Below are 26,947 nucleotides of genomic sequence, written 5' to 3' on the forward strand. Positions count from 1 at the left end.
TGTAGAAATATCATGTTTTACTCTCTTTTTTTTTTAATCTGATTTAAAATTTCTATTGAATTTTCAATATCGAATTCAGAAAAAACCAATGAGCAAAAATAATAAACAATTGTAAATGGGTAAATACTGATATAAAAGGAGAGTTAGCAAAAGGAAAAAAAAGGAAAATAAATATTCAAAGGATTAGTACATAAACACTTAAACACAAGTTGATATAATGTAAAGCAAAGAACAATATGCAAATAAAATCAAACCAATAATTACATTGCTACAAATATATATCATATGGATCTATCATTTCCACTTTACATTTCATGCATATTTGAAATTAAGATCTATATCTATAAAGAAGAGACCTTGATGAAAAGAAAGTTTAGGAGAGAAGGAAGTCACGGAACACCACATTTTAATAGCTTACATGTACACCATAAAATACACTGTTCCATCACACCTAGTTAACACCTTGGATCTGGCACTAATTAGTTGATTACTTACTGTGTATATACATGGACATGAATGTCATAGGTTCCTTAACATTTGCTCCGGTGACTAGCTCTGAATTCCACACACTAATCGAATGACCAACTTCAACACTCAGTTTGACACTATACCCTACCCGATACCTAACATAAACCCTATCAGAGCAATTGTCGCAGGAGCAAATGTCGTGGCACCATTTTATCAATGAATTTTAATACAGAATAACAGACTTCAAGAATAGTAAGTAAATAATATGTTCAAGATTCAGAGCAGTAAGCGAAGTATAGAGTTATCTTGAGAGCTAAAAAGGATAAAATCTAATATGAGTGTATTTAAGACTTAAAACACTTCCAAGTTATGAACAGACTTTATACACAAAGCCCACAAAAGGGTGTTAAATTAAACATCTAATTTCATTAGGACCCTTCTGGGCTGGCTCTCAATGTGTAACATTATTCATTGAGAGCTAAAAAGGATAAACTAGGCTCACATCCATCCATTTTAAGGAAATTGATCTTGGGTTTCCAAGTACACCTCAGATATATACATGTACCAGTAATTCTATTCTTTTTCAAAATTCATATAGAAAATAACCCCCACCAAGACGGACATTGAAAGAGTCACTTCCCATCAGTAAATCAAGTGCAATACCTCTTCTTTAAGTAATCCAGATTTATTTCACGCTTGAGTGATAGCACAATCACACTTAACTTAAGGTGAATGAACACCAATGGAAAGTGATGGACTATACCAGTAAAGGAAAGTCCATCCTGAAACTTGGTATTTGAAATTAGCCTATATAATTGAAGAAAGATAATGCGATACCTCTCATTTCCATATTAATTCAGGCGCGATACCTCTTCTTTAATCCAGTAATCCAGATTCATTTTACACTAATCCTAAAATGATGGACTCAGATGAAGTCCAATGGAAAGTGATGAACAAAGACTATACAAGGATAGTCCATCATGTATGAACTTGACTTTCCATTATGGCAGTATAATACTTAAAAAAAAGCCTGAACAATTCAAAGAAAGATTATCATTATATAGCTCATTTTCATACTAAATCAAGTGCAATGGCTCTTTAATCCAGTAATCCAGATTATTTTACACTTACCCTAAATAGCAAACTAAGATCAAAAGAACAAAACCATTCATTCAAGGGAAGTCCACCTTGTAATTTGTTTTTCCAATAAGACCCAAATACTAAGAAATTAGTCTACACAATAGATAAATGAAAGAAGGATTAAATGATTCATTCCCTATATTACTCTTCACTAATCCAGTAAAATAAATCCAGATTTTTTTTTCACTTATCCTAAATAGCAAACTAAGATCAAATCCAATGGAAAGTGATGAACAAAGACTATTCATTCAAGGGAAGTCCACCTTTTAGTTTGTTTTACCAATAAGACCAAAATACTTGGAAAGTAGCCTACACAATGAAACAATTACTTCAATATCAAGTCAAGTGTAATATCACTTCTTTATTTAGTAGTAAAATTGCAATCCAAACTAATTTTACACATGAGAGAAAAGTTGGTTTTCATGAGTTAAGTTGATGTCCTGCCCCTATTGAATCATTTCCTGTGATTGCCATTTAATCAAACAAGAACTCCACGCAGTAATTTCAATTACAATTAAACAAAATTTTATTATCTACACAAAATTAAAATATATAGGCCTACATTATAATACAGCTACTCCTTGCCAGGTCTCCTCATTTGGTTTTCTGGATTTTTCTCGTTTAAAATTTCAGAAACAATCTATTTTTTTTTTGTACCATTCAAACTTGTTTCCAGACTAATAAGACATGCACCTTTAAGATACAATTTAGAAAATCCAGTCCCTTTATGTTTTTATCTATACTAATGGTAATGCATCTTTGAATTATCTTCTAGAAAAGCCTTTCCCTTTCTACCACTATCAATCATCTCTCACAGACGTGGGATCAGATTTCTCGACAGAGTAATTAGAATTCTAGGAAACTATAATGCTTCAAGAATATCATCTCTATCACATTACAATACAGATGTCAACACAAATTATGCAGCATAATATAAGTATAATACAGCATCGCTAATGCAACATTGCAAGATTTGCCACAGCAATGCTTTATCATGTCAGTGTCATACCCAATATGGAGATAAAGGGATGCACAACCTTTGATAATTAACAATTGAAAGTGCAAACTTTTATTGCTAAATTGTGCAATTTATATTTTTCTGAAATTCAAATTTATGATGCTCAATAATATGTATAGTTTTTAATTTGAATAATTTATATTGTTAAATGAAATTATTGTGCACTTATATACAAGAATTCTATGATGATGACATGATGATAATGATCTACAGCATTTATATTGCGCCATATTTCTGTTAAAATTATTCATAGAGGCACACTCATCCAATTAAGCTAATTATTACACATCTGCTGAACTAAGTAAATGAAGTGATTGAAGTATTATTTCATTTACTGTTTATATCATTTTGAATTGTATTTACCTGTTTATTCAGCCTTTGGCTGTAGTGAAATGCATGTTGTAATAAAACATTTTTAATTAAAGAGTAAAGATACATGTACCTTTATGATCAAGTTTCCTCTTGTTTTCTCTCTTTTTTAAAATGAAATCCTCAATTCGTCACTGACTTTAAAAACTTTTATTATGAAAATGAACTTGATATGATTTTCTTTTTGTTTTAAAGTAAGCATTCTTCTGTGTTTTAGGGAATGATATTGGTGTCAAATAGAGCACAATATTTGAAATATTGCAGGACTCTGGACATTACTTCTTCTCAGTCATAAAGGCAGTCAATAATTTTAATGGACAGCCGTAATAAGCTACCATGCGTCGCCCCTCCTTTACAAACAATCCCTACGGTACAATGTTTGCTGTCATTGTATGATAATGATCTGGCAATGCTAAGCAAATAATCGAGACATGAATAATACTGTACATGTCTGATATAGGCAGAGTGCAAATAATACAAGCACTGGTAATCTATATTGTCCAGCATCATTATAATTTCATCATCTTCACTTGAGAGACAGAAAGAAATTTCATGTTTAATGTTTAGGATTTGCTCAAAATGGATCTAAAAGGAAAGCAAGTTTAGAAACTATATGTTTGTAATAGGCATATGGTCAATGTCAAAATTTTGTGATTATCCACTGGTTGCTGTAAACAAAGAAAGAATTGGGAAGGATGGATAGATGGGTGGATAGATGGACGGAAGGAAGGAAGGAAGGAAGGAAAGAAGAAAAGATGGATGGATGGATTTCCAGAATGACGGACAGAAGAAAGACAGATTTACAAATAGATGTACGTTATATGGATGGATGGGTATATGAATGGATGGATGGACGGATGGGTGGATGGAAGGATAAATAGAAGGATGGATGAATACATGTAGATGGATCGATAGAAGGAAAGAGGAAAAGATGGATGGATAGATTTCCAGAATGATAGACAGAAGAAAGACAAATGTACAAATAAATACGTTATATGGATGGATGGATGGATAGATATACAGTAAGAAAGGCAGACAAACTGGTAGACGAATAGCATATGAGGCAAAAACCCTATGCTACAAGGTGTGCACCTGTCTGAAACACAAATGATCTTCCTAATCTCTATTTCTTTTGCTCTTGATGTGCATGACTTTAATTTCACAACCTTCCAATAATTTCTACTTTACAAAAGAAACTAATTTTGCCTGATCATTTCTACAAACAATACTTCACAATTTCTCCATATTTGCACTTCAACGTAAGCACACACAGTGAAGCATGAATATAACTTGTGTATAATCACTTTTTTTCATGGAATATGAAGAAATGAAAAAAAACCTACATGAATGTCTTGATGTACAACAAATTTGTTTTAGGACTTAAGCTCAGTGTATACTCCATGAAGTGTCTTGTGGAATGATTTAAAAACATTACAATCTCTAAACGATATTAAATAGGCATAATTATCTCTTTTAATTTGTGCCTTTCATAACAAATTAGCTATAGAATGACTCAGCATTAAGTTTCATGGGATTTGGGGGGTTTTATGAGTTTTCTCAGAATGCAGAAGAAATAAACAAATTTTAAAAAGAACAATCAGGAAATTTTATGACTAGATATTATGTGTTTCACTTTTGTAGACCTACAATTGTATGTAGAGCATATGGAATGGCATGAATGGTTTGGTGAATTGCAAAGAAAATATTGGCCACATCAAACATTGACATTATGACATAGCACAAACAATAATACATCATAAGGGAAGTCAAACTTTGGCATATTTTTTTCACATTGAAACAATGAATGATGGTTTTAACTTTAAAATTACATACATGACTTTCAGAGAAAGGGGGGGGGGGGGGGGGGAGAATTGGGAAACTCTATTTTTTAAATTTTTCTTTAGTTAACTATTAATCTATTCAAAATAAATACCCATGTCACAAGAGGAACACAAAAGCATGTCTGTGAGAAAGAGGCACTTTCACATTTTTTTCATGGCTGGTGATAATTGCCTCCTTTTCAGGTAACAGTTTTCAAGACAATCAGTTTTCAAATTACTCTTTAATGGAGGTGCAGGGCTTAAATTAATCCAAGGCCACTAAAGGCCATTTTCATGGTATATCACACTAGGTGGTTTCAAACTGCCTCGATCACAAGAATCCCTGTTAAATACGAGAACTTTTTAAGGCTACAAAATACCCGTTAATTATTCCTGCATTCACACCGCCCCGAAACACATCCTTCGGGATAAGTTCCCGAAGTTACGAGCATGCGCAGTATGGTCTGATAAGCAGGCAAGGCGCGTGATTCAAAATCACTAGCCCAGCAGCCACCCACGCCGCCGCACCCAACGACACGCTGGGCTAAAAGTTCCCGTAATTTGCTTTCACATCGCCAAAATACCTGCGACCTTGGAAAAATCCCCACAAAAGTTCTCGTAATTTCGCCAAGTACCTACTATTTAGCGGGTATTTTCTTTCGGGGAAATTACGCGTAGTTTGCTTTCACATTACCAAAATACCTGGTATTTTCTGATCGGGGTAAATTTCCCGATCAGAGAATACCTGGAACTGGCGAACTTCGAGGCGGTCTGAAACCACCTACTGACTGGCCTAAATGCCATGTTTGAAGAGACCTTTGGATGTTTTCCCCGCATTGGCACTGGAATATCAAAATATGCCCTGTATATTTTTCAATTCAATTCTTTATTCCATTTCCATTAAATACAAAGTAATATAAATCAGATACAGACGAGCATTCTTACTTCGTAAAAAAAAAAAACAGTATGAAATTGAGCATAAATAGAAATGGGGGGGGTCCACTAAAAGCAAAGCTAAAGTGTGGATCCCCCTTGGAAATGAAAAAAATAGTGTCAACTTATTCATATATGCGTATATATACAGGAAAGAAAAAAGAGAAGGAACAAAAAAGGTCGAAATCACATATAAAAAGCGGCCTTTCCTTAAAAATATTGAAATCAAAGTCCTGGAGGTAATGCTATGATGAAATTGAGGAAACACCTATTGTGAACAATAGACCAGCTGTGTAAATATGTTTAAAAAACAAAGAAATGAAAAATTTCCAAAAAGTAGCTCAAATGTATAAAAAAACAATTGTTGAATGGCAAAGTGTGCCATAATATTAATAATAAAAATAGTGATATGTATGGAAAGCAATGACTAACAGCATTTTTCCTATTTTAAGCAATATCAAACAATTATTCAGCAAACAACATCTTTTTCTTTTTATTTTGGCATGAAATTTTGGGGTTGGAATGCTACCATCAAAGGATTGTGTATCTTACCTTGGATGGTTGCGAGGGGGTTTAACTATTGCACGCTTTCTAATACTAGAGAAAGGATTTTCAAGATAAAATAATATTGTATCACACTAAATGCATAGAAATTGGTCACACTCAGTTTAAAATTTTATGGAGTGAGGAAGATTATACTAAAAAAGAACTCTAAAAATGCAACAAGATTTCTAAAAGTAAAACAATATACATGTATATGAAAATGAGGAAAGTGACAAAAAATACATTTAACTGGATCAAACATCTCTCTAAAAAAACTACTGCAAAGAAGAGAATTATATTAACTATTTTGAAAAAAGATATTCATTTTCACAAATTACACTTGACAAATAAATCAAACTGACAATTTATTTCACAAATTTACCTATAAATGTATCCATTGCAATGAATGCTTCATTTTAAGAGGAAATAATGAAAGTCAGGTACTGTAATTGATTTTTCAAAAGTGCATAATATAAGGACTTTTGCAGGAATTTCTATTTCATTGATGAAATCTAAAAGACTATGCATTGATTATAGCACACACAAAAATCAGCTTATAATAATAATAATCAAATTTTCATGAAATAATGGAAGACATACATGTATGATACCCCCCCCCCCAAAAAAGAAAAAAAACCACACAAATTATCACATATTTTCCATTTCCCAAGTAGCAAAGTATTGTATTCGGTACAGCAATCCAATTACCCCATACAGCATGTAAAAAAAACATGAAAGTCCTATGATAAAGCAAAAAATAATCAGAACCAAAATATGTCTGTCCTGACCCACATGTTTTTTTCCAAGCTGTATACTAAAATACAATAGATTCTAATCACCCTGAGATAAAGAGGATGACAAAAGTAATTGATGCTTGACACAAAATAATGAATTAAATCAATTGGGGTTGACATTTATAGAGGGCAATACCAGTGGCAGAACCAGGGTTTTTTTTTAAAGAGGGGGTGCAAATAGCAAATTTGAAAATAAAGGGGCACAGATAATATCTCAGACTTATCGGTTTTAATGCAGAGGCGCCAACTAGTACTGATTTTCAGTATTTAGTACTGAAAAATGAGAAGAATACTGATGGTTTCAAGCAAAATACTGATTTCTAAGTTTCAGTTTTATGTGTTAGACTATGGCATTTCTTCGGAAATACTGATTACCTCACCAAAATACTGATTTTCTACTTTTGAAATACTGAAATGCTCTTGTTTAAGTTGGCAGCTCTGTTAATGTATACAGTCAATGGAAATTCTCACAATATGGGGGGGGCGCCCCTCAAGCCCCCGCTGGGATCCACCACTGAATATGATAATACTGATATAGCCTAGTACAATGGGTGTCCACTGTTTATAATGCAATCCACTACTAACCAACCATATCCATCTGAATATTTGTTGCATTCATCGTTGGAAATATTAGACTGTTTACTCTAACGTCATCGTCATAGCGAACCTTGAAATATGCAAACCCACCTTCAACACGCCACTGGCAATTATGCTAATTGATATTGCCCAAATGAGACCAAAAGAAATCTACGATATGAGAGGGTGACTAGTGTATTATTTCTCTTCGGCACAATATGAGTGACATAATTGTGTGCATTTTGGATTATATGCTCTAAGTCTATACCTACATTCAATCAGGAGTTACGTGTGTACTGTGACATATTGGAGGTACAGATTAAGAATTCATCTGAGATTGAAATTTGGAATATCATACACTTTAATAAGATAATCATGTCATTGTCTGTAAAATAAGAGATTGAATACTTTATTGTACACTTTGAGCATTTAGTGGAAATGTATTGATTTGTCAAAATCATTTGAGAACTTATCATAAACCATTTTTTTTTAATTTAAAAAAAAGAAGGATGAGGGTATGAAAAATAGGCCTACATGTATATACATGTAGACAAGAAAATACACATTTGCAAGCAATCAAGAATCGTTGAAAAGTATGACAATTCATGTCACATCGGCAGTCACAAAAAATATATATAGCGGTTGGAGGACAACATTTGAAAAGAGAATAGAGTGTACAATTACATTTTTTTTATAAATATGCAAATGAGTATGACTATATCTCTCTCCCCCACCCCACCCCCCTCTCTTGTTCTTAATTTTGAACACTAGAAAGGCCAGAGTGCTGAACAAAGACAATGAATTAAGATCATTGACATGTCTCTCAATTCTCAACAGATTTTTTTTTTCATATTGGAATGAAAAAAAAAACAATCATGTACCCACAATAAGTAGGAAAATATGGAAGATGACAACAAATTGCATCAAAATTCATTTTGCAGTTTAAAGATACCTTACAAAAGAATATAAAATATGCTTCTATGCTACTATATACAGGCCTCTACAAAAATTTTTTTCGTCACTTGCCCTGTTGGGCAAGTGATGAAAAAATTTGCTTGCCCGATAGAAAAAACTGCTTGCCCAATTTTTTAAATAATACCTGTTCACTTATTAATGAATTATATTAGTAACATTGTTTAATATTGTATGATTTTTAAGTATTTTTTTTCACTATGCTTAGAATCTTGGGTGTGTGTGTGTGTGTGTGTGCGAGGGTGTGTTTGTGTGGGTGTGACTGTGAGTTGAACTTTGATATAAATGAATTCAATATCTAATTTCTACTTCGCCTATTCCAGTACAATAACCTGTACTCGGCCGTGTAATAAAGGCCCACATACCCTAACTTTTCCTGAAGTTCTTTGAAAACGCAGACTTCCACGAAAATTGCATTTCTCTATGGGGGAGTCTAAATTTGGTGAGAATGTATTCATTAATAACTTAAATATACATGACAATGAAGAAATCATCAAACTTTATTGGAAGTTTTGAATAATATACCCGAAATGTAAACTCTGTCTGAAACAGAAAATCACCATCATTGTGGCCTTTACTGAGCGAATTGTCCCCCAGAGCTCTGGCAGAGAGACAGAGCTCAGACTGGCTAGCTAGTATGCGCACATGTGTGAGCCTCCCGCCGGCCTTGTAAAATAGATGGAGCTTTGTTTGATGATTTATTGTCTGATATTTACCTCATCCCCTCAAAAAGGGAAACAAATGAATTTTAAGTTATAATTAACAAATAAGGCAAGTTATTTTGGATGTTAATAGGCCGTTTTGAAAAGCAAAGCCGAATGACATGACAACTCACCAATGCGAAGTTACTAGACTCTGTGATTTATTTCCTGTGTAGTTCTAATTATTTTATCACAGAATTGTGATATCGGAAGGTGGAAAATGTGCATTAGAAATTGCACATGGTGGTAGTCATAATGGACCCCTATACTACATTCAACTGTTTCCCGGCCATTGCGTTGATTTTTTTCATAACTGGTACCACACCGTACCATGTATGGAAATACGTGGTACAGAAAAAATAACGCAATTTCGGAATTTGAAACGGCGCTACTCCTATTTTTTAAGGCTTATTCATGATTTTGAGTGTGGATTTTAGATGATTTATGGAAAAACGAGGTACGGTACAGAAAAAAAAGACGCAGCAACCACTTGCCCGATCGGGCAATTGACTTTGAGAGGTGCTTGCCCGCACGTCATTTTCACTTGCCCCGGGCAATCGGGCAAGCGGGTTTGTCGCGCCCTGTATATATAAATGATGACTGCAGAGTACTTGAAGGTACAAAGAAATTAAGGAATAGAAAAATAGGATGGGTTATTGAACCAGACATAGAAAGAAATCATATAAAAGTACATGCTATAAATATATATGTGCATTCTGTACAGGCAATTATAATGGCAACCAGATTAATCAATCTCTCTTTCATTAAACCAATGCTATATACGAGTGCAAGAGAATGAAAAAAAAAATCTGTTATCGACAAAACCAAATAAATATTGCATAATATAAGCCAGTGTTAAATCCATGAAAGAGTTTCCAGATAAAATCCAAATCTGGTTCCTTAAATCATTATGATCAGTAAAAGAAATAATAATAATAATAATTATTATTATTATTAATATTAATAAAAATAACATTAATAATTATTAATATCAATATGATTATTATCATTATCATTATTATCAGAAAGCAGCAAAACGTAATATTATCATTAAAAGAATGCCGCAAAACTAATAATATTTATGCAATTCCTCTTGATCTGCTTTAGAAATCATAAATGCCAAATCAACTCTGCAAATTAAAAGTTAATCATCCATATCCTCGAACCAAAAAACTAAGAGATATGTATAAATACAAGATGCACATCAAGAAGCTGTATGCAGAATACATTCAAGACACTTCACTATTAAAGGTTTGAAAGTACCTGGACTATTGAAATATTAATCAATAATAGCCTCCTTTTGAAAGGGGAGCACTGATATTTCAATACAGGAAAAAAAATGAAAGCAAATATGACAGCTGCCTTAAACAACTTTTCACTTTGTTGCAAATTTAAAGCTCCCTTTATGCTAAAATGTTAAATTCATTTAGCCTGCAAAGCAACTTTAGTTTTAAAATTAAAAATGCTTCCCTTTACGAAATTTGGCAGAACCCATGCATAAGAATACACTCGCAGATATATGCTGCACATCAATAGGATACAATATGCAGTTAAGCACAACACTAAATTCCCATAAAATAATCAAACATGCACTCTCATTTCTGAGGAGTCAAATTTGACTCTGATTGGGGATAGCTGGAAATCGACTCTTTTTTAAGTCAAAGTGAATCTTCTTTAGTCACTTTGACTTGGAATCCAGTGATTTTTTTTTCCACTGTCACACCATTCCAAGTCTGACTAGGAGTAGAGTCGACTCCCAGCGAACAACATTTGCAAGTCAAATTTGACTATGTAGAGATAAGAGCATGTGGGTTACAATGCAAGCATGGTGAAAGATGGATAGATAGATAGATAGATAGATAGAAAGAAAGAAGGAATGGAGGAAGGAGGTACCATTTATGATGATGGTTATGATGAATGTGTGACCACACATCCTTCTTGGACATGTACGGCTTCCGACTTTCATAAGGAGACAAGCTGTGCGGAGGGAAAGGAAGAAAAATGGAAGATTTGGGAGAAGAGAAGAAAACAAAGAGTAACATTTTATCGCACTTGTTAAGTTGTTAGTGGGAAGGAAAAAACATTCATTTAATACCATCCATAAAGCAAAATTTTCCTTAGTATAGGGTGTAATAGGGTACAGTACACTCAAAGAGGAAAAAACCTCTGAAGATTTAATACATTTTTATTTGAGATGGTTCAAATGGAAAAGAGAAAAAAGCCATTATTATAACATTTATAACCGCTAACATTTTACATGCATCAGGAATTCTTTTGATAATAAAAACAGGGTCCTACACATACTGTATTGGAATATTAATACTGAAAAGGGCAAAACTTGCCTTGTTGATAAATTCTGTTTAAAAAAAGCCCCAGCAAACCACCTAGCCCCCCCCAAAAAAAAAAAATGCAAAGAGATGAGAGAAATTACCATCTGTAGACCTATATGGAATTGAACCCTTAAAGGGGAATGAAACCTTTGGAACGGAGAGGCTTGTGTAGAAACAGAAAAATCAAAGAATAAGAACAAAGAAAGTTTGAGAAAAATCGGACAAATAATGAGAAAGTTATGAGCATTTGAATACTGCGATCACTAATGCTATGGAGATAGCAAATTGGCAATGCGACAAAGATGTGTGATGTCACTTGTGAACTACTCTCCCCATTACTTTAGTATATATTTCACTTGAATTGCCTCTTTTATCACATCTATCCATAGATCATGTGTTCTTTCTACATGAGGGCATGTAATAAATGTTTTTAAGAATACATCTTGGATAAAGAGTTTGTATCATCATAAGAAAAAGTAAAAAGAGACATTTTGAGGGTATTTTATAGTCCACCTAAGGGAAAGTTGTTCATCAGTGACATCACACATCCTTGTTGCATTGCCAATGGGAGGATCTCCATAGCATTAGTGATTGCAATATTCAAATGCTCATAACTTTCTCATTATTTGTCCGATTTTTCTCAAACTTTTGTTGATCTGTTTCTTTGATTTTTCTATTTTCACACAAGCTATCGTATTCCAATGGTTTCATTCTCCTTTAATAGTGAAATATGCAAATCTATGCTAGTAGATCAAATAACATTTAATTGCACTGAGCAAGTAATTCCTATCAACTGGTAAAGTGGCCAAGAGTGTAGGCTCCACTCCTAAAACAAATCAGTCAAATTTACTAGACAAGTAGTCAGTTGGGCACAACTGATATGCTAGTCATATTTCTGACATATATTCTAGTTAGAAATAACTCTGTTCTAGTAAAATACAACTAGAAAATAGTCAAATATGAATAGAACAGCAGTTGCACCCAGCTGACCCTATTAACTAGTCATTTTTGACTGATTTGTGTTTAGAGTGTACATACATTGCATTTAACTCATAGAAAGTGCCAATATTGAAGAGATGTGTGATATTCACACGATAGCTGAATGCTGCACCGATGGACGGCCTCGAGAGATTCCCTGTAATATATGTTTCGTACATCAGTTTATCTTCGGTGTGACACTTGTATTCATATTCTAATTAGCCATTGTTGCCCTTCCTCCATGGTCGTCAAACTCAATGCCAATAGATTAATGAATGACGGATTGCAATATACACGTGTAACTCCACTCTCGATAACGATAGCAGTTTAAAACCAAGGAAATTTACATCTCCCTGTTTGGGAAAAGTACATTTCTCTGGTAAAGCTAAACTTTGTGCTGGTAAATAGCCAATTTGTCCACTGCAAACTCGTCCACTCACCACATGGTCTACTATTACCTTCATTTAGCCTAATGCCATTCCGTCCATCAACATTTTGTGTAACAACCATTTGGTCCAATAAGCATTTGGTCTAATCATCACTTTGGTCTAATCGCCAGTTCATCTATCAACCCTTCGTCTGATAACCAGTTGGTCTATAAATACCCATTTTCTTTTCATTCATTTTGCGCAATTAACACTTTAGTTCAATAAGAACAAATGGCATATGGACTAAATGGCTATTGGACGAACTGGTTATTAGTAGAAATGATATTAGACTACATGAAAGTACTATAGACCATGTGGTGAATGGACGAACTGATGGTAGACCAAATGATGGTAGACGGGTTGGCAATTGAATTGGCATTAGATGAATTGGAAATAAACCCTTTGTGCTCAGCTGTATTTTCATGCCACACCAGTGTAGGAATACCTGAGAGTGAAAAGCTATTTTGTCCTCATGACGACCTAAATAGCCTTTAGAATTCTCAACATAAAATGCTTTGGGGCGACCATCTTTTCTAAAGCTGCCCTAAGATCTGTCACAAATATTCTTGTGATAACACTTGTGGCAAAATAATGACATTACTTCAGCAGCATGATTGCTAAATGCTCAAAAAGTAGCCCTTGAAATGGAAGAAATAGCCCCTAAATTCAGCAATCATCCCACTGTGCAGACAAAAAAAATCCCCTAAATAATAAAAACTAAAAATTATTTCATACCCTGTGCTACGCAGAAGTATTAATTGCTCTATCAATTTCATCATTTTCATGCCATATTTTTTATCGATAACTTCTAAACATGACTTCATGTACAATACCCTCAAAACTTCAATACCGGGGGGGGGGTATCATAAAGCTGTTCGTAAATTAAGAGCAACTTTAAGAATGACTGGTGAGCCTTTCATATGCACTAAATAACCACCAGTGTACATTCAATGGTGAATATCACTTCCCACAAGAAAGGATCACTAGTCGTTCTTAAAGTCACGTTTAACTTACGAACAGCTCTATGAAACCTCCGACAGGTGTTACAAGAAAATATTTGCCATCAACTGCAAATTTCAGTTGCATATTTACAAGCGATAGATCAGTGTTTACTATAGCCAATTCATACTTGTTGCTTGCAAGAAGCACACCATCCATCAATTGCAAATTTGCAATGAAATGCATGACTTTCAATTGATGTTGGTTGGGACCTAAAATTGACTTCAATTGCATTTTTCTTGCCAAACCCCACTGGTCTTCCTGCTGGTCTTCCTGAGTATCAATGTTACCACATGTACACGCATAACGTCCACTCCAACCATTTCATCAGCCGACCTGCCATTGCCACGGACACTGAGATTCGTGAGAACCCACACCGCCCCCCGAATGTAAACCACCGACTCAACGGCTATTGAAACACGAGACTAGGTCGTCATGGCAACCAGCTGTGTGATGCTCTCCCGCTGGTCGCGTGATTATGAACTCCCAAGCAATGTTTGGGGGTATGGTGGAGTGTGCATTATATGTGTGGCGTTTTGTGCTATGCAATCTAATGCAACGTATTAAAATTCACCGACATTAAGAAGCCGCAGGCTCAATAAATGAATAAAGACAAATGCAATTATATTATTCTATGTCATTCTCTCACTTGCAGATAGGCCCTATATATGTGAGCTTGCACTAGGTGATTATGCATATTCAAGCCTCAGAGCTTACATTCTGGAAATTAAAAAAAAAAAGATGTGGAAAATCGTTTGGTGATCCATTAGGAGAGCAGATGGGCGTTCCTGCCATTAATTTGTTTCCTCTTGCATTGTGCATACATACAATATTATGTCTAATTGCAATCTGAATCAAGTGCTGCATAGTTCTTTGACCAGTGCCTTCATCCTCGTTAAACTGACAGATTCATTTGACCTTATAGAATTCATTTCATAAGCCACCTCGTTAAATCTAAGATTATAATGAGGTCATCTCCTATTCACACAGGCAGCAACAGATCATTATTGGATTAACAGGAGTTGACCGATTGGCTACTGAATCATCTAATCAAGAGGCTTAAATGCAGGGGCTGAACATTGTTTTAATTCTTTTAAACAACTCATTAGGTTGGTTAATAATTAATAAGAACTCAAAGAGCTCAAATGTTGTGGTGATTATGAAAATTCATTTTATAAACAGTTGGGAGGTTGATACAACCGACATGATTTTATTTCTTAGAGTGAAATTAATTTGATTGAATTCTGAATCGCCTTCTCTTTGTCACAATTTTCACCTGGAGGGAAAACATTAATGAAATAATCGCTTGGGACGTACTGCACATGTTTAAAAATAATATTAATCTGATTATACTGTACAAACAATGTCAGTGTATCGAACATCTCCATGGATTTTTAGGAAATTTACATGCAAATTAGGATACATTTTTCTCATTTAAGATTAAAAAATAAATGTTTAGATTTAGACAAATTCTTTAAAAAAAAACTTAAAAAACAAATTCAGATTCAAACAAATGAAACTCTTCATTTTCTTCTTCATATGTTTTACAAAAATTGTATTCTAATAAAAAGATAACCCCCTTATTTACACATAAATGATATCTCTTCATCCAATATACCTTTTTACCCCTGCCCAACTACATCATACATATATACATGTATTTCTCAGAGATTTAGAGCATTTGGTTTTCTACTTAACTTCATTATAAACTCGGTCCTGAACTCGAGACCCTACCTGAACAAGAGGTAGTTGACAGGACGATCAATACGTGCCGAGTTAGTTCTCAATACGTAATACCCCCATCGGTGAGCAACGAACAGGCTGTGACTACCGGTAGTAAAATGAACCCTTTTTCATGACTGCCATTCACATCTGAACACACCCCGATTAACTACCAATGTCCCCTGTACCCCCCCCACACCCCCCATGCATTTGTATGCCCAGCGAAGGGTCCTGCGTTGCCAGATCCAGATCTCGTCTGCTGGCCTGGGGAGAAAAGTGCAATGCCATGCAAAATAGCAGTAATGTAGATGGCATGATATGATTTTCATATGGTCTTGAACCTTTCGACTCTTCCCAGATAAAAGTTAATTTAATGACATGTCCAGAGAATTCTTTCTACAGCCCATAGACAACAGGTCATGTAGCTTGAATGTGTACAAACATACATACTAGCCCTTTTTGCACTGTGTGTTAAATGCAATGTTTATTTTCCCAAGTCATTAAAAAAATTCTCACATTTTCTCCCATTTAGAAAGTATCTTGAACTTGAACAGAACATAACATCTTTTTAATGAACTGAACATCATGAACTTGTATCTAATTTCACCACTTTTCTCTTCCAATGTACCTGTAACTTAACAAAAAAAAGGAAATAGCTGCCAGTCTTCTTGTTATGTACTGCTATAATTAATAACCCAAAGCAACAAAAGCAGTACGGTTATGAAATTTAAGGGATTTCTGTTTTTACAACGTTTATCCCCCAAATTCATATCGTCGTCTCTCAAACAATATTTAAGTGTTGACCTACAAGAATTCTTCAAGCACTCTTGCTTGTTTTTAATCAAGGCAAAGTACCCTTTTGAATCATCGTTCCTTCGTGGGGGAGGGGGGTCTGGATCAAGGTTGTTTATCCCATGTGATCATATCCTAGAGCTACGAACCGGACTCGGCTAGGGATGAGCAACAACGCTAAGCTCTCTCCGCATTAAAAATTGAATTCTGCTCGTCCAAATCAGGTTTTGTTATTTCTTGCATCCACTGGTTTGCCTTACATATAGTCTACATGCACAGACTCATACAGACTCTTAAACAAATAATTAAAGGACAAGTCCACCTCAGAAAAATGTTGATTTGAATAAATTGAGAAAAATCAAACAAGAATAAAGCTGAAAACTTCATCAAAATCAGATGGAATATAAGAAAGTTATGACATTTTAAAGTTTCGCTTATTTGTCACAAAACAGTGATATTCACAACTCAGTGACATGCAAATGAGTCAGTCGATGATGTCCCTCTCTCACTATTTCTTTTGTTTGAATTATACAATATTTAATTATTTACAGATTTGAAAATAAGGACCAACTTGACTGAACCATATAGTATTATGCAATGCTAATTACACATGTTCAGATAGGAATTACTTGTTATTTCACTTGACAATGAGGAGAAAATCAGAATATTTCATATAATAAAATACAAAAGAAATAGTGAGTGACGTCATCAGTCTCCTCATTTGCATACTGACCAGGATGTGCATATAACTGTTGTGAAATTAAGCGAAACTTTAAAATGTCATAACTTTCTTATTTTACATCCGATTTTGATGAAATTTTCAGTGTTATGCTTGTTTTTTCTCTTTTTATTCAAATCAACTCTTTGTTGGGGTGGACTTGTCCTTTAACAAATAAGACAGGGTCTAGGGCTGAGGCTACAGTAGACTCCAATCTCCTGTTTCTCTGTGTAATATTGTCATCGTACTTTGGGGTATTAAGGACAATATTGATGGAAGCAAATTTCATTAGCTAAAAAATACCTCCATTGTTATTAGAATACTTTGGGAGAAAAATAATAAGACATTGCTCTTACCTTTAGGGTATTTAAATTATGAAAAAAAAATTACGATATTCCCCTATGCAGAATGGAGCTCGAATTTCACATTTTCTCATTTACATGTAGACATTGAACATCTTGTATTTTGCTATAATAAATTATGGACACTCTGCTTGGAGGAAAATGTATAATTTGAGTAAAACGCAAAAATTAAGGCCCGCATAAGTCTCTTGGATTCTGCATGAAATATATCTTGACTTTTTTCTAAACTAGATCAATGAAATTTTTTTCATCTCCCGTGAACATTTATGATAAAAAACAATTTCACAGAAACTCAAAGAAGAGACCGTTTCTCTTGAAACATGTCCTGAGCATGTAGATGTATATTGATTTCATGATGTGATACATAGCATCGCATTAATAAGATCCAATTTTGAATGATGGACTCATTCCGATGACATTTGAAATAAGCCACAAATCACAGATATTCGAGACAATTTGCGGTAAAATGAGCCCCAATTGCTCTTCAATCATCGTGGATAAGAGAGAGTTTCTTTCCCACAAAATGATCAATCAGCGACACTGGCCTCTATGCGTGGGACTGTAAATTGATCATAATGTAGTCCCACGCATAGACAAGTTTGGAGAGAAATCAGATCTAGTGCCAAAGATTTCTCTGCAGGAGATTGAGTTGAAGCAAACTGAAATGGTGTTAATTTAAATGAAAAGTGGGGCATAAAGTGACAAGATAGTTGCCAAAAAAGATGCCAACTCCCATGAAAATAGTCTGAAAAGGCCTTTATAATTCTCCAGAATACTTCAGGAAAAAAAAGAAAGTAGGCCTGTTTAGAAAACATACATTAATTGTGAACATGATAGCTCCCACACCAATTACAAGGGGAAAAGACCACCACATGCTATAAAAAGCATCTTCATGCCTCATTTACAAACCAACTTTAATTGCCTTTTATAAATCTTGATTGTTTTGGGACAACGGAAATTGTTATGGTTTTCATGTAGAAGATCATTTTGATTTACATAGAAAAAAAATTCAGCTTAGAAGACCAATCCGACCATTTTTTTGCATTTAATCAGGGGCCCGTTGTAGAAAAAGTCGCAATCAAACGCTACTCATTAAAAATAAAACGCAAAGCACGCATTTGGGACTTGCGCTAAATATTTTTATTTTAACACAACTCTTTATACAACAGGCCCTTGATCTACATTGTAGTAATAAATTGCTTCAGCTTGGGTTATTATTCACCTTATGGAAGGTCCACATCAGGCAAGTTTAACCCGTTTCTTAGAAAATTCAGAATACATGCTTACCCATTTAGTAAATTCGTCGGGGTCTGTCTGTCGGTGATGGCCGTCTCTGCCGAATCAGAGAGGCTGCTGGCATCCTGGACTTCCAGCTCGATGCCTGCATCGTTCTCGCCAAAGTCCTCAAAGTTCTCTTCGGAACCGTTGATGACAGGAACAGAAAAGGCCATACCGGGGTTGCTTTGGGTACTGTGGAAGTAAGGTGAGATCGATTTGGTCAGTCGAAAAATGAAAGATAGATGAAAGCTGAAGACGAAAGCTGATGTAGAAATCGATGTTTTCAAATAGACAATCAAATATTTTAAAGTTGCAAGTGCCCATGAACCAAAAACTGGAATGGTGTAAGGTTCACATTTTCTTTGGCTTTTTATACAAAATCTCTTTACAATTGAAAAAAATCAAATAGGATTATATCATAACAGACATTGGATGGTCCAAGCATGTCTGATAAATGGCAGAAACAAAAAGCAAAGCTGGGTTTGGACTAGGGCTACTTTCAGGAGAGTCAGCAACACCTGGGGCCCGTACAAAGAGTTGTGATTGATCCGATCAATCACAACTATGGAAAGCCAGCAAAGTCAACATATAAAATGCATATCTGTTCAAAAGATTTTCTAGATATGAATGTTTATCCAAGAATTCATTGATTTCTTGACAATTTTGTGTGTTCTCCTTTGTTTACAAAGGACATTTTGCAAATTTCCTGTAGAAAAAATTATGGCACTGATGGATTTCCATAGAGTTATGATTGATTGGATCAATCGTCACCCTTTGTAAGACGGGGCCCAGGTATACACTTGAACAAATATTTGAAGAATTGAAGATCAATTTCCTTCATTTTAAATCAAATAAAAAAAAACAGTTAAATTTTGGCTGTTGTCATTACATTAACTCATCTATATGTCTATCATCCTTTTGCATGAAAAATATCACACTACATGTACATGTATTACAAAACATACATGTACATTCAGCAAATTTATATGCCTGCAATCTGGCTGTAAAAAATTGATTAAAGAGAAATTCCAGTAGTTGCAGTAAACACTGATTTCATGAGAAAGTCTGTAAAACAAGGCTTAATTGTCAGTATATCATCGAGGATCTAGATCTGGTACAGTTACATTAACTGAACTTTGTGAAATCTTGAAATCTACGCTGAAAAATGTTCACACCGAAAATCCCCAACACAGATAAGCGCACGTGGGACAATGTATAATTATTGCTTAGAGCGTCGGGCCCGACGCCCTACCCGAATCCTGTGCTTATTTGCTGATTTCTCAGCAATTACACAATTTCTTCCAGAATCCTTTGGCACATGCGTTTTATTTATACAAACAGACACTTTGGTGGTCATTTCATTGGATTCTGTACGAACTCATTTTGATATCGTTACCAAAACTAACATTTACCTTTAAAACAAAGAGTGCTGGTAACTCCTTGATTATAAAATACATTTCAAGCATGCAGACACATCTGGTGAAGGTCCCATTGCATACCAATAATGGGTGAGGTCTCGAATTCTCACTGACTCATTGAGTCCAGTGATATGTAATAATCAATAAAAAACTTGAAAAATTGTATAAGCCTCAGTAGTGCCTGTCTAAACTACAGATCTTTTATTGAATTGATACAACTTCTATACAAACTGTATGGTCGTACAGCAAGCCTGCTCTAATTCATACATACATGAATATACCACAGCAAAAGTATTTATGTTCAAAATCAATGATCATGATCTGCTTGACTTCTCTCATTCAAAAAAAAGGAAAAATTAAGAGAAATTATACCTTTAGAAATCATATTTATACATGTAGTTGACGAGGCCTACATGTAGGACTATAACCACCTTTATACATACATGTATAAAGCAGTGTACATGTACAGTATTTGCAATAGGGGTGTGGATTTAAAATTGTACATGATTCATCAAGTTATACAGTATTACATGTATGTGTACATGTACATTTGAGGTGTGTGTGAAAACAGTGCAAATGTATGTACATGTATGTAGACAAAACAACAATTTTTTGTCATAACCTGACCAACCTGTTAATTCTTTTAAATTGCTTTTTCTTTTGAAAAAGAAATAAAGAAATGATTACATGTACATGTATGTGCATGTATAGAATTTGAAATATTTCATGTTTCAGTTAAAAAAAATATTTAGTTTGTGGCATTGCAGACTCCCTAATTTCAACTCTAAGGATGTGAAAACAAACTTGTGAAACTTAAAGCTTCTATAACTTTTTATTATACTATTTTGTTAACATTTTTCACTGCTATGCTTATTTGCTTTTCTCTGTTTATTAGAATCAACCTGTTGTGGTGGTGGACTTGACCCTTTAAGATCAGCACTGACCCACTGACCACAGATGTACATTTCACCTACAGCGAAACACACTTCTGAGGCATTATTTCATCTGACGTCCACTGAATTCCTCCCCACTGCACCTCATTGTTTTCCACCTCTGTCCTTCACAATCGATCAATAGAGAAGTATTATCAACACTTCCCACAGCTCACAAAACTTGCCCAAATGTTCTCTTAACAACAAAGAAAATAAAAATCAATGATCATTCCTAATCCCACAAGGTTATTCACTGGAATGACCCAGAAAGATCCAGAGTCGAGAAGATTTTGCATTCAAACCCACGTTGTAGAGGGGTTAGCATACAATGAATGCCTAGATGTAGCTCCCGGGCAAATCACCATCACATTAAAATGTTCATCAAGTTAATCTGAAGTTACAAACATGTTTACAAACATGCTGGGATTAGTTTGCATCAAAACGGCCAGAAGATATTTCTGCAAAGGCTCAAATTTCATGCAATTGTAATACTGGGACAGTTTATCAAGTTAAAACTACAAAAAATATTTACACTGAATAACATCAAGGGAAAAATGTCTTCATAAACACATTAAAAAAAAATCAACATTCTTTAATTGCCAAACGCTGGATGCGCATGCATGTACATGTACATGAAGAGTATAAGACAAGTTATATTCACCCAAAGTTTGGACAGGTTCCAGAAAAACCAGAAATTTCCAGCCCTGTTTTACTTCAATATTCACATGGGAATTAAATAAGAGCACATGCAATTTTTCCCCCAGAAATGACTGAAAGTGCCCCCCAAATTTACACTGATTATTTTAACTACTGTACCGGTATATTCCATAAATTTACTTTCTTCCAATAGAATGGATTATTTCAAGTACTATGAGCTGGCATTAATATCCACATGTGTTACATACAGCTGTACAGTGTATGTAGACATATATGTACTCTATGCCAAAGTAGTGTCAGCCATTTCGTGTGAACCCGCTGACCTGACCAAGCAACTTCTCAATTATTGATTGGAAATTCAATCAAACTATTCATCCTTTATCCATCCCATCATGTTAATCCCAAACAAATCCATTCTAATAAAGAATTAATATATCTCAGAATCTGTGTCAGCATGAATATTTAACATGTCGCACACAGTGCAGTCGTGTCGGCCATTTTAATATGGACCCACCTAACTGAGCAAGCAACTTCTCATTTATTGATTGGAAATTCAATCAAACTAATCATTTTCTTATCCATCCCAAAGAAATCCATTCTAATAAAGAATGAATACATCTCAAGATCTGTGTCAGCATGAATATGTAATGTGTCGCATACAGTGCCACAGTAGTGTCGGCCATTTTAATATGGACCCACCGACCTGAACAAGCAACTTCTCAATAATTGATCGGATATTCAATCAAGCTCTTCACTATTTATTCCAATACGTTAATCCCAAACATATTGATTCTAATGATTTCCCTACTAACAAAGACACAGTATAAAGCACCTCCATCTAATCACAAAATGGCTCGGATGATGTGGTGCTATATCACTGATGAGGGTTTCGTAATGCAACATTTAATGCCGGGCTGGTATCGAGGGACATGCACAAATTGACTAGATTGAAAACAATTGCATTGCTAATTAAATATTTATGCCAACTCAAGCAACAGCTAATTTCAAAGAGAAGGATGTTGCCCTTTTTTGTAACGCATATATGCTCTTATGCACCATTAGAGCAATCTGCCAATTCAGATTGCCGAAATTAAAGAGGCTCGGTGTTTTTTCCGTCTTTCCATAGCCTTCCACCTCTACAAACACCTGTAGGCCTACATGAACTTCCATTTATAATTTAGAGCAGAGTATAGTATTGTAGATGTCCCTTTCTCTGATCACTGTTATTCATTTCAAGTACTCCCGACAACATCTCCCCAATCTTAATCAAGATTCTTAAAGCTTGTGTATAGTTTTGGTAAATCCACCAAAACGCACCTATCACTATTCCAATTCATTGCTAGCTAATATGAATGGATATGCCCTATAACAGTTATGATGTGGAGGATATGAAATGAAAATGTGTTTTACAGGATAAATTTTGCAATTTTACATGGAAATTTAACTTGATCGGGTCACCCGATCAAATTAAAATATCTGTGTGTTTTTGTCTTTCAATTAAATCCTATTCCAAATCATGGAATGGGCTGAAACTTTCAAGATACCGTATGTTCTTTGTCTGTAACTTTTGGATATCTAATCACTAAATTTATAAGATAAGTGCTTGAATGCCCATTTTTTAAAATTTAAATCAAGCATCGCCGAGAGAGGGCGCTATATATCCAAGATTTGAATATTTGAAATTTTCTCAGAGAAGTGCAGTTGGAAAAATATCTAACGGTCTCTACGCTTCAGTAAGACTGTCATATTAGATGATATTCGATTATCAATCACATTATTGACCCTTTATCAAAGCTATATACACAGGCTTTAAAAAGACACATGACATCAATGCAGAATGAGATCATATACAAATTCTGGAGATAATTCATACTTTACCCCCAAAATCACCGCATGCACAATGCTTGCATGCTCTTGTTCTATAAATCAATTCATTATATCACAATGAAATAATGATTTATATATCCAGCAAGATCAAAATGGTATTGAGGGTTGATAAGTTACCAAGGCAACAGAAAACACTATTGGTAACAATGCCATCCATGAGCTCAGACTTGCAATTTTGTAATCACAAGTACTGTACATTGGGAGTGTAACACCCTGTACAAGCAGATGAAGGTCTTTTACATGGAAAAAAAATATATTTAATAAGTGTAATATCTATTAGATTTAGATGATTACAGGAAAAAGGCAGAAAAAAATTGTTGAAATTCAAAATAAAAACCTTGTTTGAAAAAGGTTACAAATGACAAACTTTAATTTGTCACTACATAGTTCACTATTAAAACAAAATACAAGAATTACATGTACATTTTTTTACCAATCTTCCCTATATTTTCAAATATATTTCATCATGAGCATGGAAATTCCTTGAAAAAATAGAATGATTTATAAAATGATAGTAATTATAATGCATGTATGCAACATAGAACTAACATGTAATACAATTAGTGCTACATATACATGTATGTACCATTACCAGGCTTTAGCACAGTTTCCCTGATCATGTGCTCAAGCATTCTAGGATCCTTCCTACCGGGAACCCATTGAGTACACCTGGGTGGAGAGAGGCAAATATCAGATGCTGCCCAAGTACTAACTCACCTAGGAATGAAGTCCATGGTCATCAAGGCTTCCACGCCCTCGTCCATCTCCAGGTTGATGAGGGGGCTCGGCGACGACGTCCCCTCCTCACTCATGTCTGTAATCGCACTGTCATCGTATTCATTGTAGGTGCTCTCAGAAGTCTGGCGGGAGAGAAAGGAAAGGGCAGACAGGATTATGAAAAAGTGATGGTCATCGCCTACAAGATGAAGCGTGAATGTGGCGAGTCTTAACACCTTCTTGATGCTGATACATGCCAAGAAAACCAAACCAAGATGAGAGACCTAGGTGGTTTCACAGAACGTTATAAGTGGGACTTAGAGTTATTCTTAAGTGCTAATGCACATATGAAATTTAATGCTCAATATCTCACCAATTAATTTGCAATAGCGATAGCATACAGATCGAAGGTTGAGCGGAGGGCAATGGACCTAAACATTTTCACAACTAATAAATAGAAGGAGAAAAATAACAAAGAGGAAGGGAAAATGAGTGAAATATGATACTATTTTCTAAATAGGCCTACATGTACTATAACATAATCTATTAAAAAATCAGATTTCTGTTATATGAAGGTCAAACTTTTTGCTCACTCGCTTTGCTCATTCATAGCTTTTAAAAAAATTTGTCGGTTAGGCCTAGACCATGTCTGGCCCCTCAAATTTTTTTTTGGCTCATTATGCTCAGGTGTACATGTATGTAATAGCGTATATACATGTGTACATGTATGGGGGCTTGTTGCAGAAAGAGTTGCAATTCAGGCGCAACTTGATTTTCAACCAATCAAAAGTGTGCATTTTGGACTTGCGATTGATTTTTTGGCTTGAGTTTAAACGCTACTCTTTCTGCAAAGGGCCCTTGACCAATGCACTGATGTGCATTATGCTGTACGCAACTGGGAATCGAGTGCACATCTTTGTGAAACACCCCCATGATGAATAATATAATTTGCGGTAGTCCTTTCTGGGTCACTTTCACAAGTAAACAAAGTCATCTTCTTCATGGGATACAGATAATAACACTGTCACACCCGATAACATATTCTTCTGTGACCAATAGAAGTGACACCAAGGTGGTGCTACGGGGGGGGGGGGAGGGAAACCACCCCCTATGATAATTTAAGTCGTTTTTTTTTAAAGAGGAAGAAAAGGAAGAAAATAAATGTTGTGCATTACCCCTAATTCAATTTGGGAAATAAATAGTGTCACTTTTACATGCAGGTAATTTTGCAGCCCCCCCCCCCCACTGAAATATAATTTTTTCTGAGAGTATACACACGTACGTGAACCACCTATAGGCTATGTATCAACTCAGTGGAGCCCGCCATTATAAAAGCCCTCTCGCGGTAGGTCGCCAAGCAATCTTGTTAGCGACGCATGTGAGCACCGTCTTGCTCACTCTCCAAAATGTATGCGATATTAAAATCCTAAAAACTAATGGAATCGTTAAAATTTAGTAAGGCTATGAATACTTATCATTTACATTGACTATCAGTGTATCAACCTATATCAGATTTACAAGCAAGTGTGGATAAGATTTCGAATTACCAGTAATTTTGATGAGTGATACAATATGCCAAAATTTATGAAAATATAGCGTAAATTTCATATAGCATTTCAAAATCGTTATTTTCAATATCTTCACAATTTTTCATCGTTTTAAAAAACATCTTATTACTTTAACTACAGTTTTCCCGAACTGATAACGTTGGTAGGCTATTTTCTCCATCGCTTAAAATGGAATGTCGGGCTTTCGAAATCAGGTTAATTTTTGTTATATTTCTAAAAGAAAATCGTTAGATTCGAGCTACTATACCATTGTTCTCCCGAAGAAGGGTTATCATCTCATAATGTTGTGTAAATGATACATAACAATAAAACTTACGAGTGTAGCAATCCATGTTGGATAACATTTTTCAGTATGAGTTTCGTAATGAAGAGAAAAAATAGGTTCATTCTTAGCACGCGAGCCGCAGAATAATAAATTTTAGCGTGTGCAGACAGGGCTGATCGCCTTGACTGTCCATTCGGATTATCCAGTCCGATACCGCGTCGGGTTGTATATTCCACGTACCTTTTCCCCTTGCGATGACCACTGTGCAGTTTTAGTGTTTAATTTTGATACTCAATCTGTGAAATTAATAGTTTACCGATATCTAAAAATGCTTGGAATATACCTGACACATAAATTATTTCATTTTCGGTAATTATTATTTCTTTCCTGAATTACAAAAAAGTCAAACTGCCTAGTGTCAAGAATGTGTAACATAGACTGTATAAAATTACAACATTATCAAGATTTGGGAAATATCTTGTTAAGTTTGCCCAATGTCATCAGTATCTCACGGTATATGTTAAACAGAAAATATAGAACAAGTGTATATTTTGTAAATTCC

The 26,947-nt window shown here is 34.8% G+C and overlaps 1 protein-coding gene across 7 annotated transcripts in view; it reads right to left on the minus strand.

Annotated features, from left to right (window-relative positions):
• The window catches only part of LOC121422304 (rab11 family-interacting protein 3-like), a 56,365-nt gene that overhangs the window by 11,657 nt on the left and 17,761 nt on the right, over window positions 1-26,947 (minus strand). For 3 of the 7 annotated variants that reach the window (XM_041617247.1, XM_041617252.1, XM_041617253.1), the window contains 4 exons: window positions 24,553-24,695; window positions 18,951-19,133; window positions 11,228-11,311; window positions 6,674-6,700 (listed from right to left, as the gene is read on the minus strand). In XM_041617247.1, coding sequence (XP_041473181.1) covers window positions 6,674-6,700; window positions 11,228-11,311; window positions 18,951-19,133; window positions 24,553-24,695 — 437 coding nt within the window. The remainder of the gene's footprint in view (window positions 1-6,673; window positions 6,701-11,227; window positions 11,312-18,950; window positions 19,134-24,552; window positions 24,696-26,947) is intronic. The other 4 variants (XM_041617250.1, XM_041617254.1, XM_041617249.1 and 1 more) reach the window with 3 other exon arrangements.

Source organism: Lytechinus variegatus, chromosome 10, assembly GCF_018143015.1.
Source record: "Lytechinus variegatus isolate NC3 chromosome 10, Lvar_3.0, whole genome shotgun sequence".
Classification (NCBI taxonomy): domain Eukaryota; kingdom Metazoa; phylum Echinodermata; class Echinoidea; order Temnopleuroida; family Toxopneustidae; genus Lytechinus; species Lytechinus variegatus.